Source organism: Ciconia boyciana, chromosome 6 (genome assembly GCF_034638445.1).
Source record: "Ciconia boyciana chromosome 6, ASM3463844v1, whole genome shotgun sequence".
Classification (NCBI taxonomy): domain Eukaryota; kingdom Metazoa; phylum Chordata; class Aves; order Ciconiiformes; family Ciconiidae; genus Ciconia; species Ciconia boyciana.
In genome coordinates, this window is record NC_132939.1 from 34504732 (window position 1) to 34524295 (window position 19564).

A 19564-nucleotide genomic window follows, 5' to 3' on the forward strand; every position below is an offset into this window, starting at 1 on the left:
CTTTTTGACCTTGGGCAAGTCATTTATACCTTCTAGGTTGATCTGTAAAATGAGGGAACTAAAGCTCATTTAGCTGTCTCAAAGGGAGGCTTGTAAGGGAGAGTTGGATTAACTTGCAAAGCTCTCTGAAGAGGATTACTGGTTTGTGAGAGTACATGTATGAGGCTGAGCTAGCTACCTGGCTACTGGGAGGACTTCTAAAGATATGAAATTCCAATTGATCTAAATGTTGAGGACACTGTAGCAGAGAGAGATTTTGCATGACAGAACAATTCTCCCCCTTCTAATTACTCTGCTAAGCATAGCCAAAAGCAAAATACAGATCTAGAAAGAGACGCCCAGCTATGCTGACATAAAAAGCAAACGGAAGGTATGTTAACAGTCATAATACTTTATTTTTTTTTCATTGTAAACAAACCTTGGTCATTAATAGAGAAGTTCTTTTTAACTGGCAGTACTCCCTTTTTGATGCTCAAAAATTCAAAGCCTCTTGATAATTGCACTATTTGTGACACAAGGCAGTTAGTCAGGATCAAAATTCCAGTTCTGCTGGTAAGAGAAAGATCCCTACGATTCCAGGTTAAGAACATCAAATTACAACAAACACTATATAAAGTGCATCAGGTACAGTGCAAAGAGGTCAGGAAGAAAGGCAGGTACAGAACTGATTGGTCTGCATGGCAAACTTCACTCTGTGCTCTGTACAGCTGAAGGAACTCGAGCAGAAAAGTAGGTATTACAGCAATGCAGACCTGGATACCCACAAACAGTAAAACCTCCTCCCCACAATTAGAGATTTGGAAATGATCAAAGACATGGATAGTGTCACGTTTTAGGATTAGCCTAATGGCTGTAATCTGATGGAAAGCTAGGTCAGTCTGGCCAAGAAAACAAAAGCAGCTTTCATTAGTACTGCTCACTAATGAGATAATGCAAATCTGTGGTCAGGAGATTCTGAAAGCTAAATGTGGTCATTTCTGACTGCTTCGCTCTGAGACATTTCTAGCCCTGCTCTAGTGAGTGGAGCACCTCCAAAGAGAGGTGTTTGTGTCAGTAGGGCACTGCTCACAGAACACTAAAGGAGATGGACCAAGTCCTTTCCAATACCATGGAAGTCTGTTCTGTCACTACAGTGAGCTTGGGGATAGCACAAAACTCTTATTTGACAGTCTCAATTATTTTATGTCCTAGAACTATTTACAGTTATATTACACTTCAGAAAACCTGTTGTTTCTTTTGAAGTAAACAACTAAACTTTTTAACAAAACAAGTGAACTAGTTTTCCTACCTCTTGTACCGAAATACATGTAAACAGCAAACACAAACTCTTGTGGAGTGCCATGTTTTGTTCTGTTTCTTTCTGAAGGCCCTACTACTGCCTACCATTCTTCTGCCCATTTCTCATATCCCAATCATGGTTGCAGAGAAGCAGCTGCTTTTTTCAAGATCCCTGAACACAGCCATTACACAAAGATTCACGCTTTTTCATAAAACTGAGTTAACCTAACACTTCCAGAGCAAAGCCTGTCAATATAGTCTATACAGTATGTCCTGTTAATAAAAATTTAGTCTGGTGTTCTATTGTACCTGACAGGGACAGATTATTCTGGTAAGAAACAAATAAATCCCTGTGTGACAGGGATACAGACCACCTGTTAAGTTTTACCGCAGCTTGCTCTGTCCATATAGTCTGCTATACCTGATGAAAAACTGTGGAAGTTTACTGACAACTGTTCAGTGATAAAGCTGCATCACAACGATTTATTGGATATTACCATAGCAGAGAAAGAGGTATGTGATTTTTCAACTGTTTTAAAGGATTATTTTCCCTTTGTACTCCCCTTACAGGATATGCCCTTTATAACTTCATCCATCTAGTAAGGGCTCAAGTGCCATATGTACGGCACACATCAGACAGTGGCACTGGTGTGACTAGAAACCTGCCACGAAGAATCAGTTCCTACCTCTTCAAACAACCTAAAGAAATTGGGCACATTGTACTAGTATGGGGGGGAAGAATAGCAATGGTTTGTATAGAAGCTTAAAAAAAAATCTCTGAATTTCAGTCTTTGTAAAAGAAGATCTCTCCTATCTTGAAAAAGTTTACAGCAAACCCATAATCACAAAAATGTTTATACTCTAGGCTACACTGAGTTGATGAGATTCTTCTGTCCTCTCTATATAGGTTTTCTGGATTAAAAATAAAAAAAACATACAATAAAGTTCAGTGCCTTTCAAAAAAAAAAATCAACCAAAAAAAACCCCAAACCAGAAACAGAAGTGCTCTCTTCCATACACCTAAATTCTTGCTTGTTCAGTTTGAAACTGCCCCCCTCCCCCCCACCCCTCAAAAAGATAGCCAAAAAACACCCTGAGGTAGTGACTGTTTGTCAAAATACAGGACTGGCACTTGGAATTTAGTTCCCTTCCTTTCACAAGAGGCACATTAGCAGCATCCATTTGCCACCAACATAACTCAAGACTTCCATTTTAGCAAGAGACTGCTGAACCACACTCCTTTAAGCTGTCTTGAAGCCTTCCCCTTCTGTATGATGGTGAATGTCAATTACTTATTACTTCCTAGTGCCCTGGGGAAGCCGATTTCTCATTTTGGGCTGGTGCACTGAGAGCCATTGGGCACAGATGGCCTTCACAACATCATCTCCGCTGTTCTCAGCCAGCTGTCGCACATGCTGGACTAGCTGCACTGCTCTGGTCTTCTCCTGTCTCACCGAGACCAGATAGGCAGAACGCAACTTGTTGCACATCACATAGGCCTGGATCTGAAGCAGAAGAGGCAGGCAGAACTTGGTTAGAAAGCTGTTGTAAACTAACAGGACAAGCTTAAGTCAGGATTCACTGGAAATACCTAGTTCAGAAGCGTGTTGTACAAGGTAGTAGCAGCATATTATGAAGCAGAGTATGGCATGGAGTAGATCCCAATGTAAAAGATGGATAGACAGCTGTATTTTATTAAGTTTGTCTCTTGTGGAAACTCCTTCACTGTATCACCATGAAATTAGCATCAGGAGTCCTATCTTGTGCATTAATTTACCATAGCAAAGAGTCTAAACCAGTCATTTTCTTCCATTGCTGGTTCTAGAACAGCTCACATCTTTCAGTGATAGATCTGACATCAAGGCAGAATGAAAAGCCCATTTTTCAATCTACATACAACAGTGAGTTTGTCAGTTGGAGCAGGACAGAGGACAGTCACAAATCTTAAGATTTTATTCCCAGCTATGCCACTCAGGATCTATGACAATCCACAAACGCTGAGCCACAGCCTCTTCATCTGTAAGTTCATCTACAGTTCACATTTATCTGTGACTCTCCAGTGGCTTGGCCAGCTGGTATGAAAGTTACAAAGAAACCAAGTAGTTTAGGCCTCGGTTCCTCTAAGAAAAAAAGTGTATCATAATTGGAGAAGTTTTATCATTTAACTCTTGATCGCAGTAGAAATAGTATAATCCTGAAACAATAAGCTGAAATGGTCATCTTGGAGATATGCTGATCCTCATTAGCTGTCTGCCATTACTAGAAACTTACATGCACCTACCTATGTGAAAAGTTGGATAACAAAATCAACAAACCCACCGATGCGCCTCTCTGGAATACTTTTCCTCCCACTATAACAAATGCCCTGCCCTCACTCGGAGGACCGTCAAGGAACTAAGAGGGATAACATCAATCGGTACCTTCATGTCACAGCTTTACAGTCACAGACACCCCAGCCTTGAGGAATTCACTGTGATTTGTACAATCGAGGAAGTGGCCTTCAAAACTTTGGCTTGAGTGAGGGTAAGAGAAGACAGTGAAAGAGAGCACATAGCCTGTGGACCAAGACTGGGCTGTTCGCTCTTGCTAAAGGCGTTCCTCTACTGTACTTTTACTTACCTTGTTTTCATCACTGTCCATATCCTGAATCAGATTATCAAGATCCTGTATCCAAAGAAGGGAAAAGGTGTTCACACTTAGAGTGACTACAGTTTGCAAACCTTTACACCATCAGGGACCAAACCCCTGCATAGAGGAAGGGCTGCTGAGATCACAGCTAGATAGTTACACTGTCCCAGCTGCAAGTGCTGCAGATGTAGAAGATACAAAGACTAATTCTTCCCTTTGCCACAGCTTCTCCTGCCTGCCATGTCTGTGGGGTATCCCTAGAGAATGCTATGAGCCTGGGAGTCCCCCATGGACACGGCTCGCGTTGCATGAAATGAATTTGTGGGTTCTCTGCACCCCAGCAGAAGTCGGCCCCTGTGGCCCACCCTGACCCACGGGGTGGACTGCTTCCCCTAGCCTGATTAGCAGAACTTCATAGAGGGCATCTCCTTCCTTCACTGGGATGGAAAAGAGACTGTGGTAGGCAAAGGGAATCTTAAAATTGTTTCCTGTGGAGGCAGGAGGTTTCTGCCTCCACACATACTCTGTGTTAGCCAGGGAAGCCTCACTGAAGGGAACACCTCCCACCCCGATCAGGAGCATTTGGCAGGATCCTGTGAAGCAAAGGTTCTCTCCCCATCATGGGTACTATTTTGGGAAGTGCAGGGTAGGAGCATGCTACAGCTACTTATCGTTTCCTCTCAGAGTAACTTGCGTAAGGCAAACCACACACTCCCACCTTTAAACAATGCATGTAGTACAGAGCCAGAAGATATGCAGGACTCACTAAAAGAGCAGCACAGGCACCACAGCATGGTTTCCCTGTAGCCTGTATTGTATATACCCATTTTACTTCAGAAGGGACACAATGCAGGATAGAATTACCTCAGCAGGAATGTTCTTGAACTCATTTAGACAGTTTAGGATAATGTTGTCCCCATCATTTTTTGCTGCAACTCCAGACTCATTGACACACTTGAGGAGCTGCCGGATCTCACTGTACTTCTGCTGCTTCACCAGCTGCTTGGCCACTTTGCTGTACACTTCTGTAGCCTCCAGCTGGAAGTCCTAGAGGTAGTTGGAACATCAGAGCAACGCGTTAAATATTCTCATCAGGTTTTCTCACAGGGAGTCTATACAAGTGAGACAACCTTTCCTAAGGACAAAAATATCACACCATGCTCCAAAAAGTCAAAGCTGTTTTGGAGGCCTCTGATTTTCCAGTCACCACTGCTCAGGGCTGGCTTAAAGGTTTTCTATAACCAGGCTGGTAAAACTCAGTTTTGCTCAAGAACAAGAGCACTGTTACTGCCTCCATTTCAGGGGTGGCAAAAAATCAGTTTCATTTCTTCTGGTAGAAGATCTTTCCTAAGGTCCCTACCCACCTCTCCCTCACTTAGCAAGCTCCCACTATATTCCTCCAGCCACCCCACCAGCAGCCACCCTTTGTCTGCCCCGAGAAACAGGAGGCAACTGACCATCGTACAACTCCCACATGAAGGAAGAGATGATAAAAGCTGTGGACTGATCCTGCCATGAATAAGGCAAGAAAATAATAAAAAGGAAGGAAACAGAAGTGATGCTAGGCAGCTGGACTTGCTGCTCCATTTTTACTGGGGGGTAGTGACTGCTGTTGCTGCTAAGAAGTGCTATTTTTCTAAGGCTCTCCACCTCACTACAAACAGGCATTCTACCTTGTACATCCTGACCTGAAAGAAGGAGCAGGGCCTGCCATAACCACAAATACTCTTTCAGTGTGCCACCTCTGTCCAGAAGTGGCCCTGCTATACCCCCTCTCCCAGCCAGGAGGCAACTGCAAACTGCACTGCTTGAACCAGTATCTTTTAGCAGTTCCTAATATATGGATGAGAAACACACAGAAGAGTTTGGAGGTTCATGTGCTATGCTGACTGATAAGCACCTCAACTTCTACCCAGACTTGAGGAAGGAAAGGTCCCCAGAGAGAGTTTCCAGTTAATTAGCTTTGCTCTCCCAGCCAGGAGAATAGTACAGAGATAGCTCTGGCCTTATTTATTTACTGTGTCTTTGCACGACTATCATGAACTGCAGAGAGCTACCAAGTCAGAGCTCTCGACTCACATCTGTGATTGTGGTTTGCCAGAGTTAAGTGACTGAACAAGGTACACAGGAAAGGAAAAACTACTTAATTCCTTTGTAGGAGCCAATTAGTTTTGAAGTGTCCTACTGAACCAGCATCTTAATTTCCTTACTAATGTTCCTCTAAATACACAGACATTTAAGACTTGAACTAGTGACTTTTCTTACAAGAGGTTTTCCTTTTTAGGGATTAAAAGACATTTTGCAAAAAAGTCTTTTGGTTAAACAATTGCTGCTTGCTGGATTTTCTTTTGTAACGATAGGGCTTGTTATATCAAGTTTTTCCATACCTGAAGGACTCTAAATGCAATCCCAAACCCCTCCTCAATGTTTTTGCCTTCCAACATGACCTGAAAAGAAAGGTATAGACAAGTTTGAGCATGCACATTCCTTTTTCATTACATACAGTTAAATAATAATGCAATTCCAGATTTTTCCCTGAGGCCAAAAGACAATGCATTACTTCAACAGAAAGCAGCACCACCCCAACAAGTAGAGTAACTATGGAGTCTACTGTCATGCACTGATTCCCTGTGAGACATTGGGCAAGTTACAGATGGAGCCGAGCTAAAGTTAGGAAGGGTTAGAATAGCAGCAGTATTTGCCTTGCTTCAAACCACAATATGATTTATAGTCAAAAGGCACATTACTATTTGGATTTCAGATCCTCTGCCTCTGAAACTTTGAACTTTGAGGAGAGGAGCTCCAGGTTCTCAGGTGTTCTCTGCTACTTTGAGGAAAAATATGAATTTTTCATAAGCGGTAGGTTGCATACATGCACAAATAACCAGCACATAAAAAGTACCAGAGGCTGCTCCAACCATCAAATGTTTCAACCTACATATCAACAGTATTGTTGATGATAAATAGTATTTGAAATAGCATAAGTACCTTGCAAGCAACATCCATTTTCATGTTATTGTTTCCAAAGAGCGTGGGCAAGGAGGAACCTGTCATTTGAGAGGTTCCTGAGCTCTCACATCGATGGAGGAACTTTGTTACTTCCATCTGCAGATCAACTGTATTGATGTGCCTAGACGGGGGCGGGGGGGGGGGGGGAAATCTCACTTTATTTTGAAATAGAGAAAGTGTCAACTATTATTTGTGTGAACTTACCACTTGAATACATTTCAAAATACGACATATTTCCAAACAATAATTATTTTAGTTACTTTTTTACTTCGTCTTTTGTGTAGCCAAGTCTGCAGCAATGAGATACTTTTCAGATCTGTGCACACTCAACATGCATCACAAGCTGAAGGTGAGCACTTGTTCACATTATTTCAAAGAAGTGAGCCAGAGAATCTGGATCCTAAATGAATACCTGCTCCCGCTTTTCTACCTCATCACACACACTCCCCACCACCTTTAAGTTAGGGTCTAGCCTAAAAAAAAGGAAAGAAAAAAGCCACTAAGAAAACCAAGATATAAAAGCCCAAGTACAAGAGAGATCTGGCTAAATTTACACTTCAACTTTTGCATACAGGGATTCAGTTATGTCTGGCACCTATAAATTGTACACAGTTGAATGTTGTGAGTTAACCTAGGCAGCTAAGCACCACAAAGCTGCTTGCTTTGTGGAGAGGAAAGGAATAGTAAAAGCAAGAAAACCTGTGGATTGATATATAGCTGTCTATGCACTGTAGGGTCTGTAGGGTTTTTGTTTGTTTCTTAATTTAAAAGGAAGGTAGATGATACATAGACTGATATTTTTAGTAGAAACACTTGTCTCCTGGGTTGGGATGTTGGGGGAAAAGGTAATGGGAATCCTATACTTGCAAATACATAAATCAGATTTGGGTCAGGCACAGCTAGCATGTGTTAGCTAAAGCCAACTTAAACACAACCACTGGAAAAAAAAACCCAAACCAACAAAAAACTACAAAAGCCTGAATTTCCCCTTTCCTATAACTTAGCTTCTTGTTTATAGATACCTTGACACATCTGTAGCAGACATTTTCTTCCGAAAAGTGAATGCCATTTTTTTCCTTCCTGAACTTCTTGAGACCTCCTGCAGGTAGACTTTGAGATGGTCCTTGATCTTTAGAAGCCATGTCTGTTTGCCTCCCAGTTCAGTATAAGTCTTTGCTCCATGAGTGAAAAATCTAATGCAGGTCATGGCAGCACGAACGTGATCCTAGAAGAAATACACTGAACACTAAGATGGACCAAAGTACACAACCTTCACTAATCCTTGTCTGCACTAAAGTGCTCGTATAAAGCAGGCAATGCTCTATTTTCTTTAAACAAGTAGTTAAGCTACTGCAATGCGCCAGATCCATGACAAACACATAGCAGGTCAGCTTCAGTCAGGCTCAGGCTTTCCTATCTGTTTTTTAGGACTAGAAAGTAGCAAAAATATATTTGTCCATCATGCAGATTTACACCAAAGTAAATAACCAAAAGTCTGACAGTATTCAGCATTTCACTGAAAGATATGGTACTGACCCTCATCTTACCTTCATGAACTGTTGCAGCTCATACAGAATATGGTAGTAGTTCTTTCTCTGCAAGTATTTGCAGGCTGCAATCAAGTAGACTCCCCAGCTCTCCAATCCTGGATCAATGGTTTCCAGCAAGTTCTCCAACATATGTAGTTTTCCACTTTCATAACTTGGAATGAAGATCCCTTCAATGAACACTTCCGATGGGGATTCCTACACAAACATCAGAAAGATAGCTTGAAGCAAAGCCACTGTAGCTTGTTGATTTTCCTTATATAACATAAAGGCATATTAAGTGACAGAGATCATAAAATTAATAAATAATTTAGGTTGGAAGGGATCTCTGGAGGTCATTTGGTTCAAACCCCCACTCAAAGAATGGCTTCCACATTATGTCACGCTGCTCTGGGCCTGTCCAGTCAAGTTCTCAGCACAACAAAGTAGGGCAATTCAACAGCCTCTCTGGGCTCCAGATCCCATGTCTAAACATCCTCACTGCAAAAAAAACTTTTTCTTATATCCAGTTGGAATTTCCCTTGCTCCAAATTGTGTCCACTGTCTCTTCCCCTTTTACTGTGCACATACGAGATAAACCTGGCTCTATCTTCCCTATAATTACCCACTTTGTAGCTGAAAACAGCACATAGATCTCCTTTTGCCTTCTCTTCTTCAAGATGGAAAAACCTAGCTCTGTCACTCTCCTCATATATCAGATGCTTCAGGCCCCTAATAACTTTGGTGGCCTTCCACTAGACTTGCTCCACATTGACAATGTCTATCTTGTACTAGGGAACCCAAAACTGGGCACAGTAGCTCAGATGAAGCCTCACAAGTAGTGAGCTGAGGGGGATATTTACTTCCCTGGACCTCCTGACTATGGTCTCACCAACGCAGCCTCACATATTAATGTTACTATGGAAAGAAGCATGTGTGACAGCATGGCCTGCATAAACATTTTAAAGACATGATATGGATTTTTTTTAAATTATTTTTTAAATCTCACAGGAAGATACAAGCTACAAAGCCTGTACACATAAAATGTTTCCAAACAACCAAATGCAAAATGTTTCATTAGAATCCTAGTACCTTACACCTTTAAGGTAACAAACCTTCCTCTCTAGTTTGCGTGATCACGACCAGTCTCCTTGTCCAAAACTTCCATGTCAGACTGTGTGTCTAGAGCATTTTCAACGTCTGCTACTTCACTTGTGCAATTGTTTCACCAACATTGCAAAAATATGCAACTTTTCTTTAAAGGCAAACTTAAACTGATACAAAGGACACATTTGAAAAACAAATTTAATATGCAGATGAGTACATGAGCTTAGAATGGTTGATGATATAATAAGAAAGCAGAGCTAATAGGACAACTTAATTTTCTATTAATAAGCTCATAAGCAGACTGAAGATAATGGAATTTGGTGTCTCAAGTTGTACATTCTCAATGAGAATTATTTCAAATAATAATAATTTTAAAAAATCAGTAAATCAAACACAAGCACAGAAACTTAAAAGAAAACAAAAAACCCTACACACTTATCAGCTTTCAAGCTGGTGAGATGTAATGGATTCACATCTCCTCCACACCTCCTAAGAAGCACCCTCAATGAATTAGTGAGAACCTTGTTGGAATAATTTCTAGGTTTAATTGTAATTTAGCACCAACAGAACTGTTTTCTCCAGACATGCTCAAGCCCTCCTACATTATGCAGTTCTCCTAAGGCAGAACTGGAAACCGTTTTTTTTTGTTTCCCTAGATTTCTGTCCTCTGGGACGTGATCCTGTATTCTTAACAGTTACAGAAGTGCAAACATGGGGGTGTGATTAAATGAACAATGCCAAGAGACAAGAGGCACTGTGATACAGGGTAAAGTGTCTACTGTTATCAGCATGTTGGAATTTGAAATATTCCTTGTCTCTTCTGAACTGTGTAACAATAGTCCTGATTTTCAGCTTTGTAGAAAAAAAAGACAAAGTGCTGTTGATGCAGGGGCTCTAAAATAAACAAATAAAAAAGAAGCACTTTTCTGCTCTCTAGAAGCCACTGTTTCAACACAATGGGGAAGAGAGATTAAACACAAGGTGTAAAGATGAAAGTTATTTTTTCATGTCACTGAATTCTTGCCAGTCACTGGACAGTTCATATAACAACATTTAGGACCTCAGAAAACTCCTGTGCAGAAAAACACCCAGAATGCCACATGATGCTCATTACTATCTTAGACTGGCCTTGAAGTCCTCTTAGCTACTTCTCAAATTTTCATTTAGGTGATGGCAAATTAGATTACTCACCTTATTTAACAAGTGAAGCAGTGCTTCTCTCATACAGTCGTGCCTCATGTAAAAGCTTATTATTGCCAGATTGGTGCTGTAACTATGTAAATAGAACAAGCACTCTTGATAGTAGCTGTTGTGTTGAATCTTCCCCTCACACATCATCTCCAGAGACAGACTCCTCGTTCTCAGTGTTGCTTCAAGTTCCCTTAATGTGGCAAAGTAATCATCATCCTGCCGTTAAAACAGAGAATCAATGATAGTTAATGACTAAGAGGAAAACTTTCTTTTCAATTAGATCTTGTCACCCAGCCCTGAAGCGTTTCTGGTTTTGTTTTTAAAACAGATATCGCTTTAGAGGGGTGAGACTCCAGTAATGCTTTCTATAAACACTAGATTGGAACCCTCCTATCAACAGAGGTGCTGAATGTTGCTGTAGCTAGCGCAGCTGTTTCCAGGGATGGATAGCAGGCTTGTTTATTTAAACACAATTCCACTGTCAACAGCTACTCCAATAACCTAGTTCGAACAGGCTTTTTTATTCTCCTAAAATATGTACTACTAAGAGGTCTTTCATCATTATGATTCTGCAGTTACTTAGTGCTAAAAGTCATTTTTTCCGTACATAATCAGAACTTCCAGAGCTAATCCCAAACCACGTAAGAGTGCTTTTTGACAAGGAAAGAAGAGTGGGACAGCATTTGTAAATTCACCTTTGAGTTCCTGCAAAGTTATCAGAGTCTCAGTAGAAAAAGGGCATTACCACAGCATCACAACATTGTTGGGACTGAGTTTAGTTTCCTCAGACTGTCGTAATAACATGTTAACCAATACAGCTTCTTTCCCCTCCACTGAGTATACCCCAAATTACTGTAAAATCCTGTGATCTGGTTCTTAGCCACCAATTCACTGTGAGGAAGCAACTAATGAATTTCTCAACAATATTCAGTCTGCAATATGCAATCACGACAAAAGAAGGTGTCCTGGTTTCGGCTGGGATAGAGTTAATTTTCTTCCTAGTAGCTGGAATAGTGCTGTGCTTTGGATTTTAGTATGAGAATAATATTGATAACACGCTGATGTTTTGGCTGTCATTAAGCGGTGTTTACACTGGTCAAGGACTTTTTTTTCAGCTCCCCATGCTCTGCCAGGTGCCCAAGAAATGGGAGGGGGCACAGCCAGGACAGTTGATCCAAACTGACCAAAGGGCTATTCCATACCATATGATGTCATGCCCAGTACAGAAACTGGGGGAGTTGGCCAGGGGATAGCGATCGCTGCTCGGGGACTGGCTGGGCGTCAGACAGTGGGTGGTGAGCGGTTGTATCATTTTGGGTTTTTATTCCCCCCCCCCTCCTTTTTTCCCTCCCTTGGGTTTTGTTCTTCTCTCTCTCTCGTTTTCCTTCTCATTACAATTCATTATTATTATTACTATTATTTTGTTCCAATTATTAAACTGTTCTTATCTCAACCCACGAGTTTTCTTACTTTTGCTCTTCCGATTCTCTCCCCCATCCCACCGTGGGGGAGTGAGCGAGCGGCTGCATGGTGCTTAGCTGCCGGCTGGGGCTAAACCACGACAGAAGGAAAGAAATCTAACACCTGATATTGTAACATGCATTGCTATAAGATGTGTATTGAAACATCAATACTTGGCTTTGCTAAAGCCCTTCAGAGCAGACAGACCAGAAGACCCTTACCGCAATGAGTATGGGCTTCACTGTGGACTCCAGGTACTGTACCACATCCTGGACTAGCCTTGAACCATGGTTCAGCTGGTTTAGATCCATAGGTGGCTTTAAACATCGGTTAAACTTCTCTCTTGCTGAACTCAAATTTCCAGCTTTAAGGCAAGCCATGCCCCAGGCATGCCATGCTCCACCTGGATCCAACCCAGATTTTGTAGAAACCTAAATTAGAAATTGTTTGTTAATATTGCAACACAGTCCCAGTACAGAGAACAGGAAAAGTGGCTTATCACACAGTCTATGATTGTGACCTCTCACTTCCTAAAGCACATTTCCCATTAAAATAAACAAAAACCCAACCCAAAGCAAAACAAAAAAGACATGCTGATTATTTCTGGATTACTGGCACAAAATGCCAACTACCGAAACACCCACCATCTCCAAATGTAGAAGAATTTTTTATTGAACAAGTTTAAGCAACTATGTATCTGGGAAATTTCAGTTCAGCAGTTTTACAACTCATGACATTTTCATATCCGCTTTTCTTATAAAGCAAATGCTTTTTACAGAGTAGAATTCATCAGGTTTGTGGTTTAAAAAAAAAAAAGGCAACAGAAGGTGCTTCATGAACTTCCAGGAAATTTTTTATTTCTCATAACTTTGCTGATCAAATTTATCTCTGACTTTCTTTAGTAGACCAGCTGCCTTTAAACATGAACCATTTTTATTCAAATAGGTAATCTATTTCCGCTGTTTATTACCCCTTAAAACTCCTAATTCTGTTTGTAGTGTCATAATCCTTTTCCTAACAAACTGCAATGCCATAAACAGAGGCTTACAAAATCCTGGGAGCAGGAGGAGGACAGAAGATATATAAACCACACCAGATGAGCTCTGCTAGATAGATTTGCCACCATTGCTGATTTCCAAGTAAATATTCAGGAAAGGTGCCTTACTAATATCTGCTGTGGCATTACAGACAAATGAAATTAAACATACAACCTTCAGATAAAGTCCTGCCACAAAGGATGTCTCAGCCCTTCTACTGGATGCAAGATTCCTCCATTTAATGACTTTCTTGCAGTTAGTCCATTCAAAATTTAATTGTACTGGGAAACAAGGCCCCTATGCTTCCCTTCAGCAGCCTGCTCCACAGCAGAAGGACTTCTTCTCAGAAATTTTCTTCCAGTGTTCAGAAAATTATTTCTTCCTTATTTAAAAGCTTAATCCCAATTTGTAACTGTTTAAGATTGTCCATTTCACACATCACATCCATCTGAAGTCAGGAGGGAGAAAAACAAAAGTCCCTACAGAAGCAATAACACTGACATCCCTCCATTGTCATTACCTCTATAGCTAGTTGATAGTACTCTGCTTCCAGAAGTCGATTTCTTAATCTTGTTACTGCTGCAGGGAGAAGAATCTGATCCAAAGATGGTATTGGACGGTAGGCAGCAGCAACCAAAATATTCAACACATCCACTTTGCTGATGTAGCTAGGAGAAAACAAACAGGTTAAACAAATACATACACTTTCACTATTATCATACACTTAAAGAACTTCATATCAGTCAAAGACAACTCTTAGAACAGTGGTTCCTAATCACCAGTATATCAGGTTTTTCTATCCATCATACTATCCTATTCAGGCTATTTTTTAATCGGGTTTTTTTGCCATGTTCAGTGGAACACTGGAAGATGCTGATTGCGGACACCAGCTATTTGTTACCAAATCAAAATAGTGTGAAATTTACATATTATACCTGCCACCTCAAGCTCTGTATGACGAAACTTGAGGAAAGTGTAAAATGCTTATTCTCAGGAAGTGCAGGTTTAAAATCCTATATTGAAATATAGATTGAAAGCAGATACACAACATCAGAAGCAGAATATTTATCCCAGTCTTTGTGAATTATTTCCCCCTACTCTGAGAATTTTCTCAATAATTATTATGTAGTCATATTACTTGAATTTCTACTATTTGAACTCTTACATTATTCTTATATTATGAACTCCTCTTCTTGTTTAAAATGTCCACAGTACAATCACAAAACAACCCTCCCACCCTCCACTCCCCATTAAAAAAAGCATAATGGTCTCAACAATACCTCAGTACATCCTAGTGAACATCTGATAAATCACCTGTCACAGAGAGCTAGATCCTGGCTCCTTCCAGCTTTTACAAACATCATTTTGGCACTGAAGAGCAATTGTTTCATGATGTCCATAAGGAGACCAGCATCCACCTCAGGATTAGTGAGCCCTTGGGACAATTTGCAGCAGTGTTCTATCAGCTGGTGGCCACACACTATGCTGTCACTGTGCAGGCTAAGGATGGCAATACACAAGGAAGAGCTGGGAGCCTGACAAATTGAGGACAGACAAACATGGGTATTGAGGTAGTTCTCCAGGGAACTGCTTATATTGGACCCTCTTTCTCCAGACCTCACCTGTTCATAATAAAATTCACTGCGTACAATTTCATTCTCTTCTTCATTCAGGGAAAAAATCCATTCAAGCTCAGTTGCCTTGGGTATTCGCACCACTGTGGAATATTCATTATTAGAAGTTTCTGCAGCCAAAAAGAAAACACCAGGTAGAATCATTGTACAAGAAGCAACACACTTGGCTAAGGACACATAATGCAGAATATTCCTATACTCTCATAAAACAGTCCTCTGTAATCCTCTCATTGTGCCACTTCCTGCCATTATCACAGGTCCAGCACACAGATTACAGAACATTTCCACTCCTCAGCAGGCTGCCAAATTGTACCTAAACTTACTCTCACTGTTACCAACACCCTGTCACCAAAACCTGGCTCCAGTAACATGTCTTCAAATGATTATCCAACTCTTATCCTACTGGACATCAAGCACAGCAACCTCCCCTCTTTAGCCTTCCCTCAGGCAAGTTACTAAATATTTCTGAGCAGGAGGGAAGTGGAAATATGAGAGCTGTGGGTTACAGCTAAAAAGGGAAACTGAAGAACCAGTTGTAAAAGAAAGGGTAAATTGACTTCACTGCCTGTATCTTCTTTTTAGAATTCAGGTTATTTGAACGTACAGTCCAGCAGCTTTAAGACAAAAGATTGTGAGAAGATGAGCTAACTCCTTACATTAAGTTTTCATATAAAATAGTACTGCAGAAAACTGGAGTTTTGATCAAATGATTCAAGAAATTTCATTTCTATGAAAAGCCTTTTTCTTTCCTCCAGATTAAGGAAATTTCTGTTTTGGAATTAGTAACCCAGAATAGCTACAAATCAAATATTGTCTGTCATCTGTGTGCAGCTGAGAATGCACAAGTCATCTGATGCTCAAGTTTGTAATTGTGGTTCCTGGCAGAAAAATAATGACCAATGCTAAGAAATGGAGAATAATGCTAATTTGCTACTCTTTCCCCTGATCAACTTCCTCGTGTCCCTGGAAAAACTTTAAAAAAACAATCTCAAAATTCACTGTTCTAGATTTCACAGAAGGACTGTTAGAGTGTTGAGTAACTCTAAAACTGTATGGTGAACAAAAAAAAAAAAAACCAAAAAACCAACAAAAAACGCTATTTCTAAATTGACCTGGAAACTGGAATAATTACAATAAGCCAGGCTTGAGAACATTTCATAAGCCTTCTTGACAGTCTCAAAGTTAGAAAAGCAGAATAAAACACTTTCCCTCTTAAATCTGAGGATTTCCATACTGTTCTTATTCACTCCTACTGAATGAATCCTATGGGCCCAGTGATGTGTAGCAATGCTGCAGGCAAAGAGAAAAATCTAACCAGAAGCAGTAGCTCAGAAACTGCATTTCAGCTGTTTCAGTCTTGTAACAAAGGTAGCAGTAAAGCAAATTTCTGTGAACAGCAAAAAAACCAGCTCAAATAGCCCATCATACTTAAAAAGGGACAAGTAAAGAAAAATATTCTCATTTGTTTTGTAGCACAAATGTAAATTTTTCACCACGTTTCACATTACTGCTATAAGCACTTCAAATAACTGTGTTTTGGTCTGCCAGAATTTCATGTGAGTGTAGGAAAGTTTTGCAGAATCACCTCAAACACCAGACTAAGCAACAAACAGTAAATACCTTCTGAGGAAAAGTGTCAGAAAGAAAGTGAGAAAGAAAACATCAACTAAATTTTGTTATTATTCCTTAAGTGTTATGATATTAGATGTGGAAATTGAGGCACTGAAAAGAAATTACTAGTTCATATTCACATAGGAGATGGAACACAGGACACAACCAGACCCATGAGAGGGGCCTCATCCTGTTCTACCCCTGAGCCAGCGTGGGATATCAAACACCACAGCACACTGCAGTGGCATTCAGAGCTGTACTATCATGGTTTGTAAAAAGGGGATCACTCAGCACAGCTCTGTAGTGGGCTAATTAATTCCTACTCATACCACAGCCTCTCACTGACTGTTTCTAGTATGCAAAGTGCATTCTCCAACTGTTGTTTTTCAGTTCCTTCCTTGAATCCCCATCCAGCATGTTCAATATTGTCTCAGACATCTCTCCTAAATCTCAATTTCCATTCACAGAAGTTTGGAATGCTAAATTTCAGCCTGCACATGCAAAAACCATCAGTGATATTTTGTAACTGAAGTTTTGATCACCCTTCAGCTGCAACTAGATGTATCAGCTTCCTATCTCTAGTTCTGCTGCTAATCAGGCACTTTAAAAAAACCCTGAAGTTTAACATTACTCCATTCCTTACCTTCCACTTGGTCCTGATCTTCTTTTCTGCTGTAATAAAATGACAGAAAGAAACATCAAGCCTACTCCAGCACACTGGAGAAAACATAGTTTTAAAAGAAAGATCAATATAGGTAGCCTTTTCAGAACACTGTCTTGCAAAAATCTAGCATCTCTCCCTCCCTGCCCTCTCCAACCCATTGCCCTGCCTCTACCCCCTGCTGTCTAGAAATCTAAGATTCTGCCTCTGCATTGTTGTATTTCAACTACACTAAGTAATTAGTTCTTACAGCCTTCTGTAGGAATAGTACTGTTGCACACATCATTAAAAAATGGACACTGAGAACAAGAAGAACTGCCCAGTATCAGAATATGTCAGAGCTAAAATGAATTTTTTGGCATCCAGTTCTCTGTCCTTAAGATTTAGTTGGTTTTGATATACAAATGGGGCGAGTACAAAAAACCCCAGACACTTCAGCAATTAAAACATGACAGGTGGCATTCAAGGTCACTGCTAGGCTCTGCTGACCTAATCTGGCAGTGTAAGCAACCATTCTGACGCAAACTGGTTTAGCTAGAGGTGACTGCTTGTTTTTTTCAGAGGATCCTTTTCAGATCTGCACAGTATTTCTCTTTTCCTAGCAAGCCTGCTGATACTGCTATAGCAGATACTGCTATCTGCAGGCTTTCTAGGAAAAGAGGAAATGAAGCTGAAAGTGCAGCTGAAAATAATAAGTTTTAGTCTCTACGACCCTGTCAAACCTGCTGATAGCAGTATCAGCTATGGCAGTATCAGTGGGCTTGACAGGGTCACAGAGAGTAAAACTCACTCTTTTCAGCTGCACTTTTCACCAGGTGGCCTAACATACACACAATGAATTTCAGTCCAATTCTCAGCTTAAAGCAACCACATCATGAAAATCTGTCACCACAGCTGTGCCTTTTATTAAGGACAGTTTCAAAGCCTATCTAATAATGAACTTGCTTTTGAATCCCCAAGGGTTCAAGGAGTCGTAATCAAGGGATTATGGAATAACATTAAAACACTGATATGTTCAGCAGAGCGAGTCAACATGTGATGTTAATGCAGAAGCCAAGTAAACTGAAAGAAACTTTGTCACACTGTAGTAGTTTGTGCTGAATATGTTTTGCATCAAAGCATTCAATTCTTAGGTTTAACGATCAATTGATGCTTAAAGAATTAAAGACACTGTTGCCTGGCTCTCCAGTGTTCTTTCTAATATGAAAAGTAAATTTAGGCATAAGGAACATCCCCAAGCCTACCAAACCTGAAAATCCCAACAGCTGGAGGCCAAAAAGCTGATGTTATTATGTTATCCAGATAAACCCAAATGCTTATTTCTTTCTCATTCCATCCATGTACTCTGCTGTGTACATGAAATTGAGGAGAACTAGAATGGAAGGACTTACATGCTTGTGTCTTGTGCCAAGCCAGGCAGATGTTCTCTGTTGTAGTAGCTATAGCACTGATCACATACACGAGACAGATTTTCTCTGCAAGCTTCTACTGCCATTTTCTTGGTGGAGCAAGAGCTGCACACCAGCCTGCCACAGCGCCTGCAGTGATGGCGCCTGTTAAACTAAGCAAAAGAGGTCATGGATGATCAACAGAAAGAATTTACTGAAGTCCTCTCCTATATCTGCCTCCACTCACGAGTAAAACTTACCCCATTTGAAGAGAGGAAACACCATACATAAGGCTTTTCAGAACTATACAATGATTGATTCTTACTGTTACAATTCCTTTCTGGAGAGGGCATGGCAAAGAAAAAAAAATCCAGAGGCAGGTATTTAAAACATGTTTGCTGCAGTCTTGGGTTTCCACTATTTCAATTGTCCAATTTTGATCACAGTGCCAATTAGATCACCTCTTGGAAAAGTTAGAAGCTGTAGGCCGTCTTTCTGTCACCATCTTAGTAACTTGCAAATTCAGAAGCAACAGATACTTTGAGAAAACAGTACTGTTTCTAAGCAATAGAAGATAACAGACTGCCAGCACACTTGCAAAACTCAAAATTAATCTTCTCCCTTTGCGCACCAATGCAGTTGCTCAAGTACTCTATGAAACAACAGGTTTTAGAAAACTGTAACCAACAGCAAAGATTACATTTTCTATATTGGTAATCTGAATTATATGATGCTCATTATATGTTATTTCTTGCCAGCCAGTCAACTAGACAGCCTTTTGAAATATTAATACTGCTATTATTACACATTTTTGAGATCTCATAGTTGTCTCCTCTCTGATGACCAGATTTCCTCTTTAGGCTCTATCACTTCACAGGATTCTGCAAGGAACTAACTGTTGCCAGTCTCCTCAACTACACTAAATAGAAACTAATGGTTAAATATCAGAGGACTGGCAATCTTGTCAGGCCTACACCGATGCAGACAAACTTGCTAAAGCAACTAGTGTCTCTTAGGAAACAGACTATGAGCA

At 40.5% G+C, this 19564-nt stretch overlaps 1 protein-coding gene across 5 annotated transcripts in view; it reads right to left on the reverse strand.

The window, feature by feature from the left end:
* Positions 1-377: 377 nt before the first annotated feature.
* Positions 378-19564, reverse strand: part of ZFYVE26 (zinc finger FYVE-type containing 26) — a 53348-nt gene continuing 34161 nt past the window's right edge. For 4 of the 5 annotated variants that reach the window (XM_072864209.1, XM_072864206.1, XM_072864207.1 and 1 more), the window contains 14 exons: positions 18535-18704; positions 17126-17154; positions 14860-14981; positions 14552-14772; positions 13758-13905; positions 12422-12631; positions 10740-10955; positions 8463-8660; positions 7938-8140; positions 6895-7036; positions 6294-6353; positions 4771-4953; positions 3898-3942; positions 378-2783 (listed from right to left, as the gene is read on the reverse strand). In XM_072864209.1, coding sequence (XP_072720310.1) covers positions 2574-2783; positions 3898-3942; positions 4771-4953; positions 6294-6353; positions 6895-7036; positions 7938-8140; positions 8463-8660; positions 10740-10955; positions 12422-12631; positions 13758-13905; positions 14552-14772; positions 14860-14981; positions 17126-17154; positions 18535-18704 — 2157 coding nt within the window. In that variant the 3' untranslated portion in view covers positions 378-2573. The remainder of the gene's footprint in view (positions 2784-3897; positions 3943-4770; positions 4954-6293; positions 6354-6894; positions 7037-7937; positions 8141-8462; positions 8661-10739; positions 10956-12421; positions 12632-13757; positions 13906-14551; positions 14773-14859; positions 14982-17125; positions 17155-18534; positions 18705-19564) is intronic. The other variant, XM_072864208.1, reaches the window with a different exon arrangement.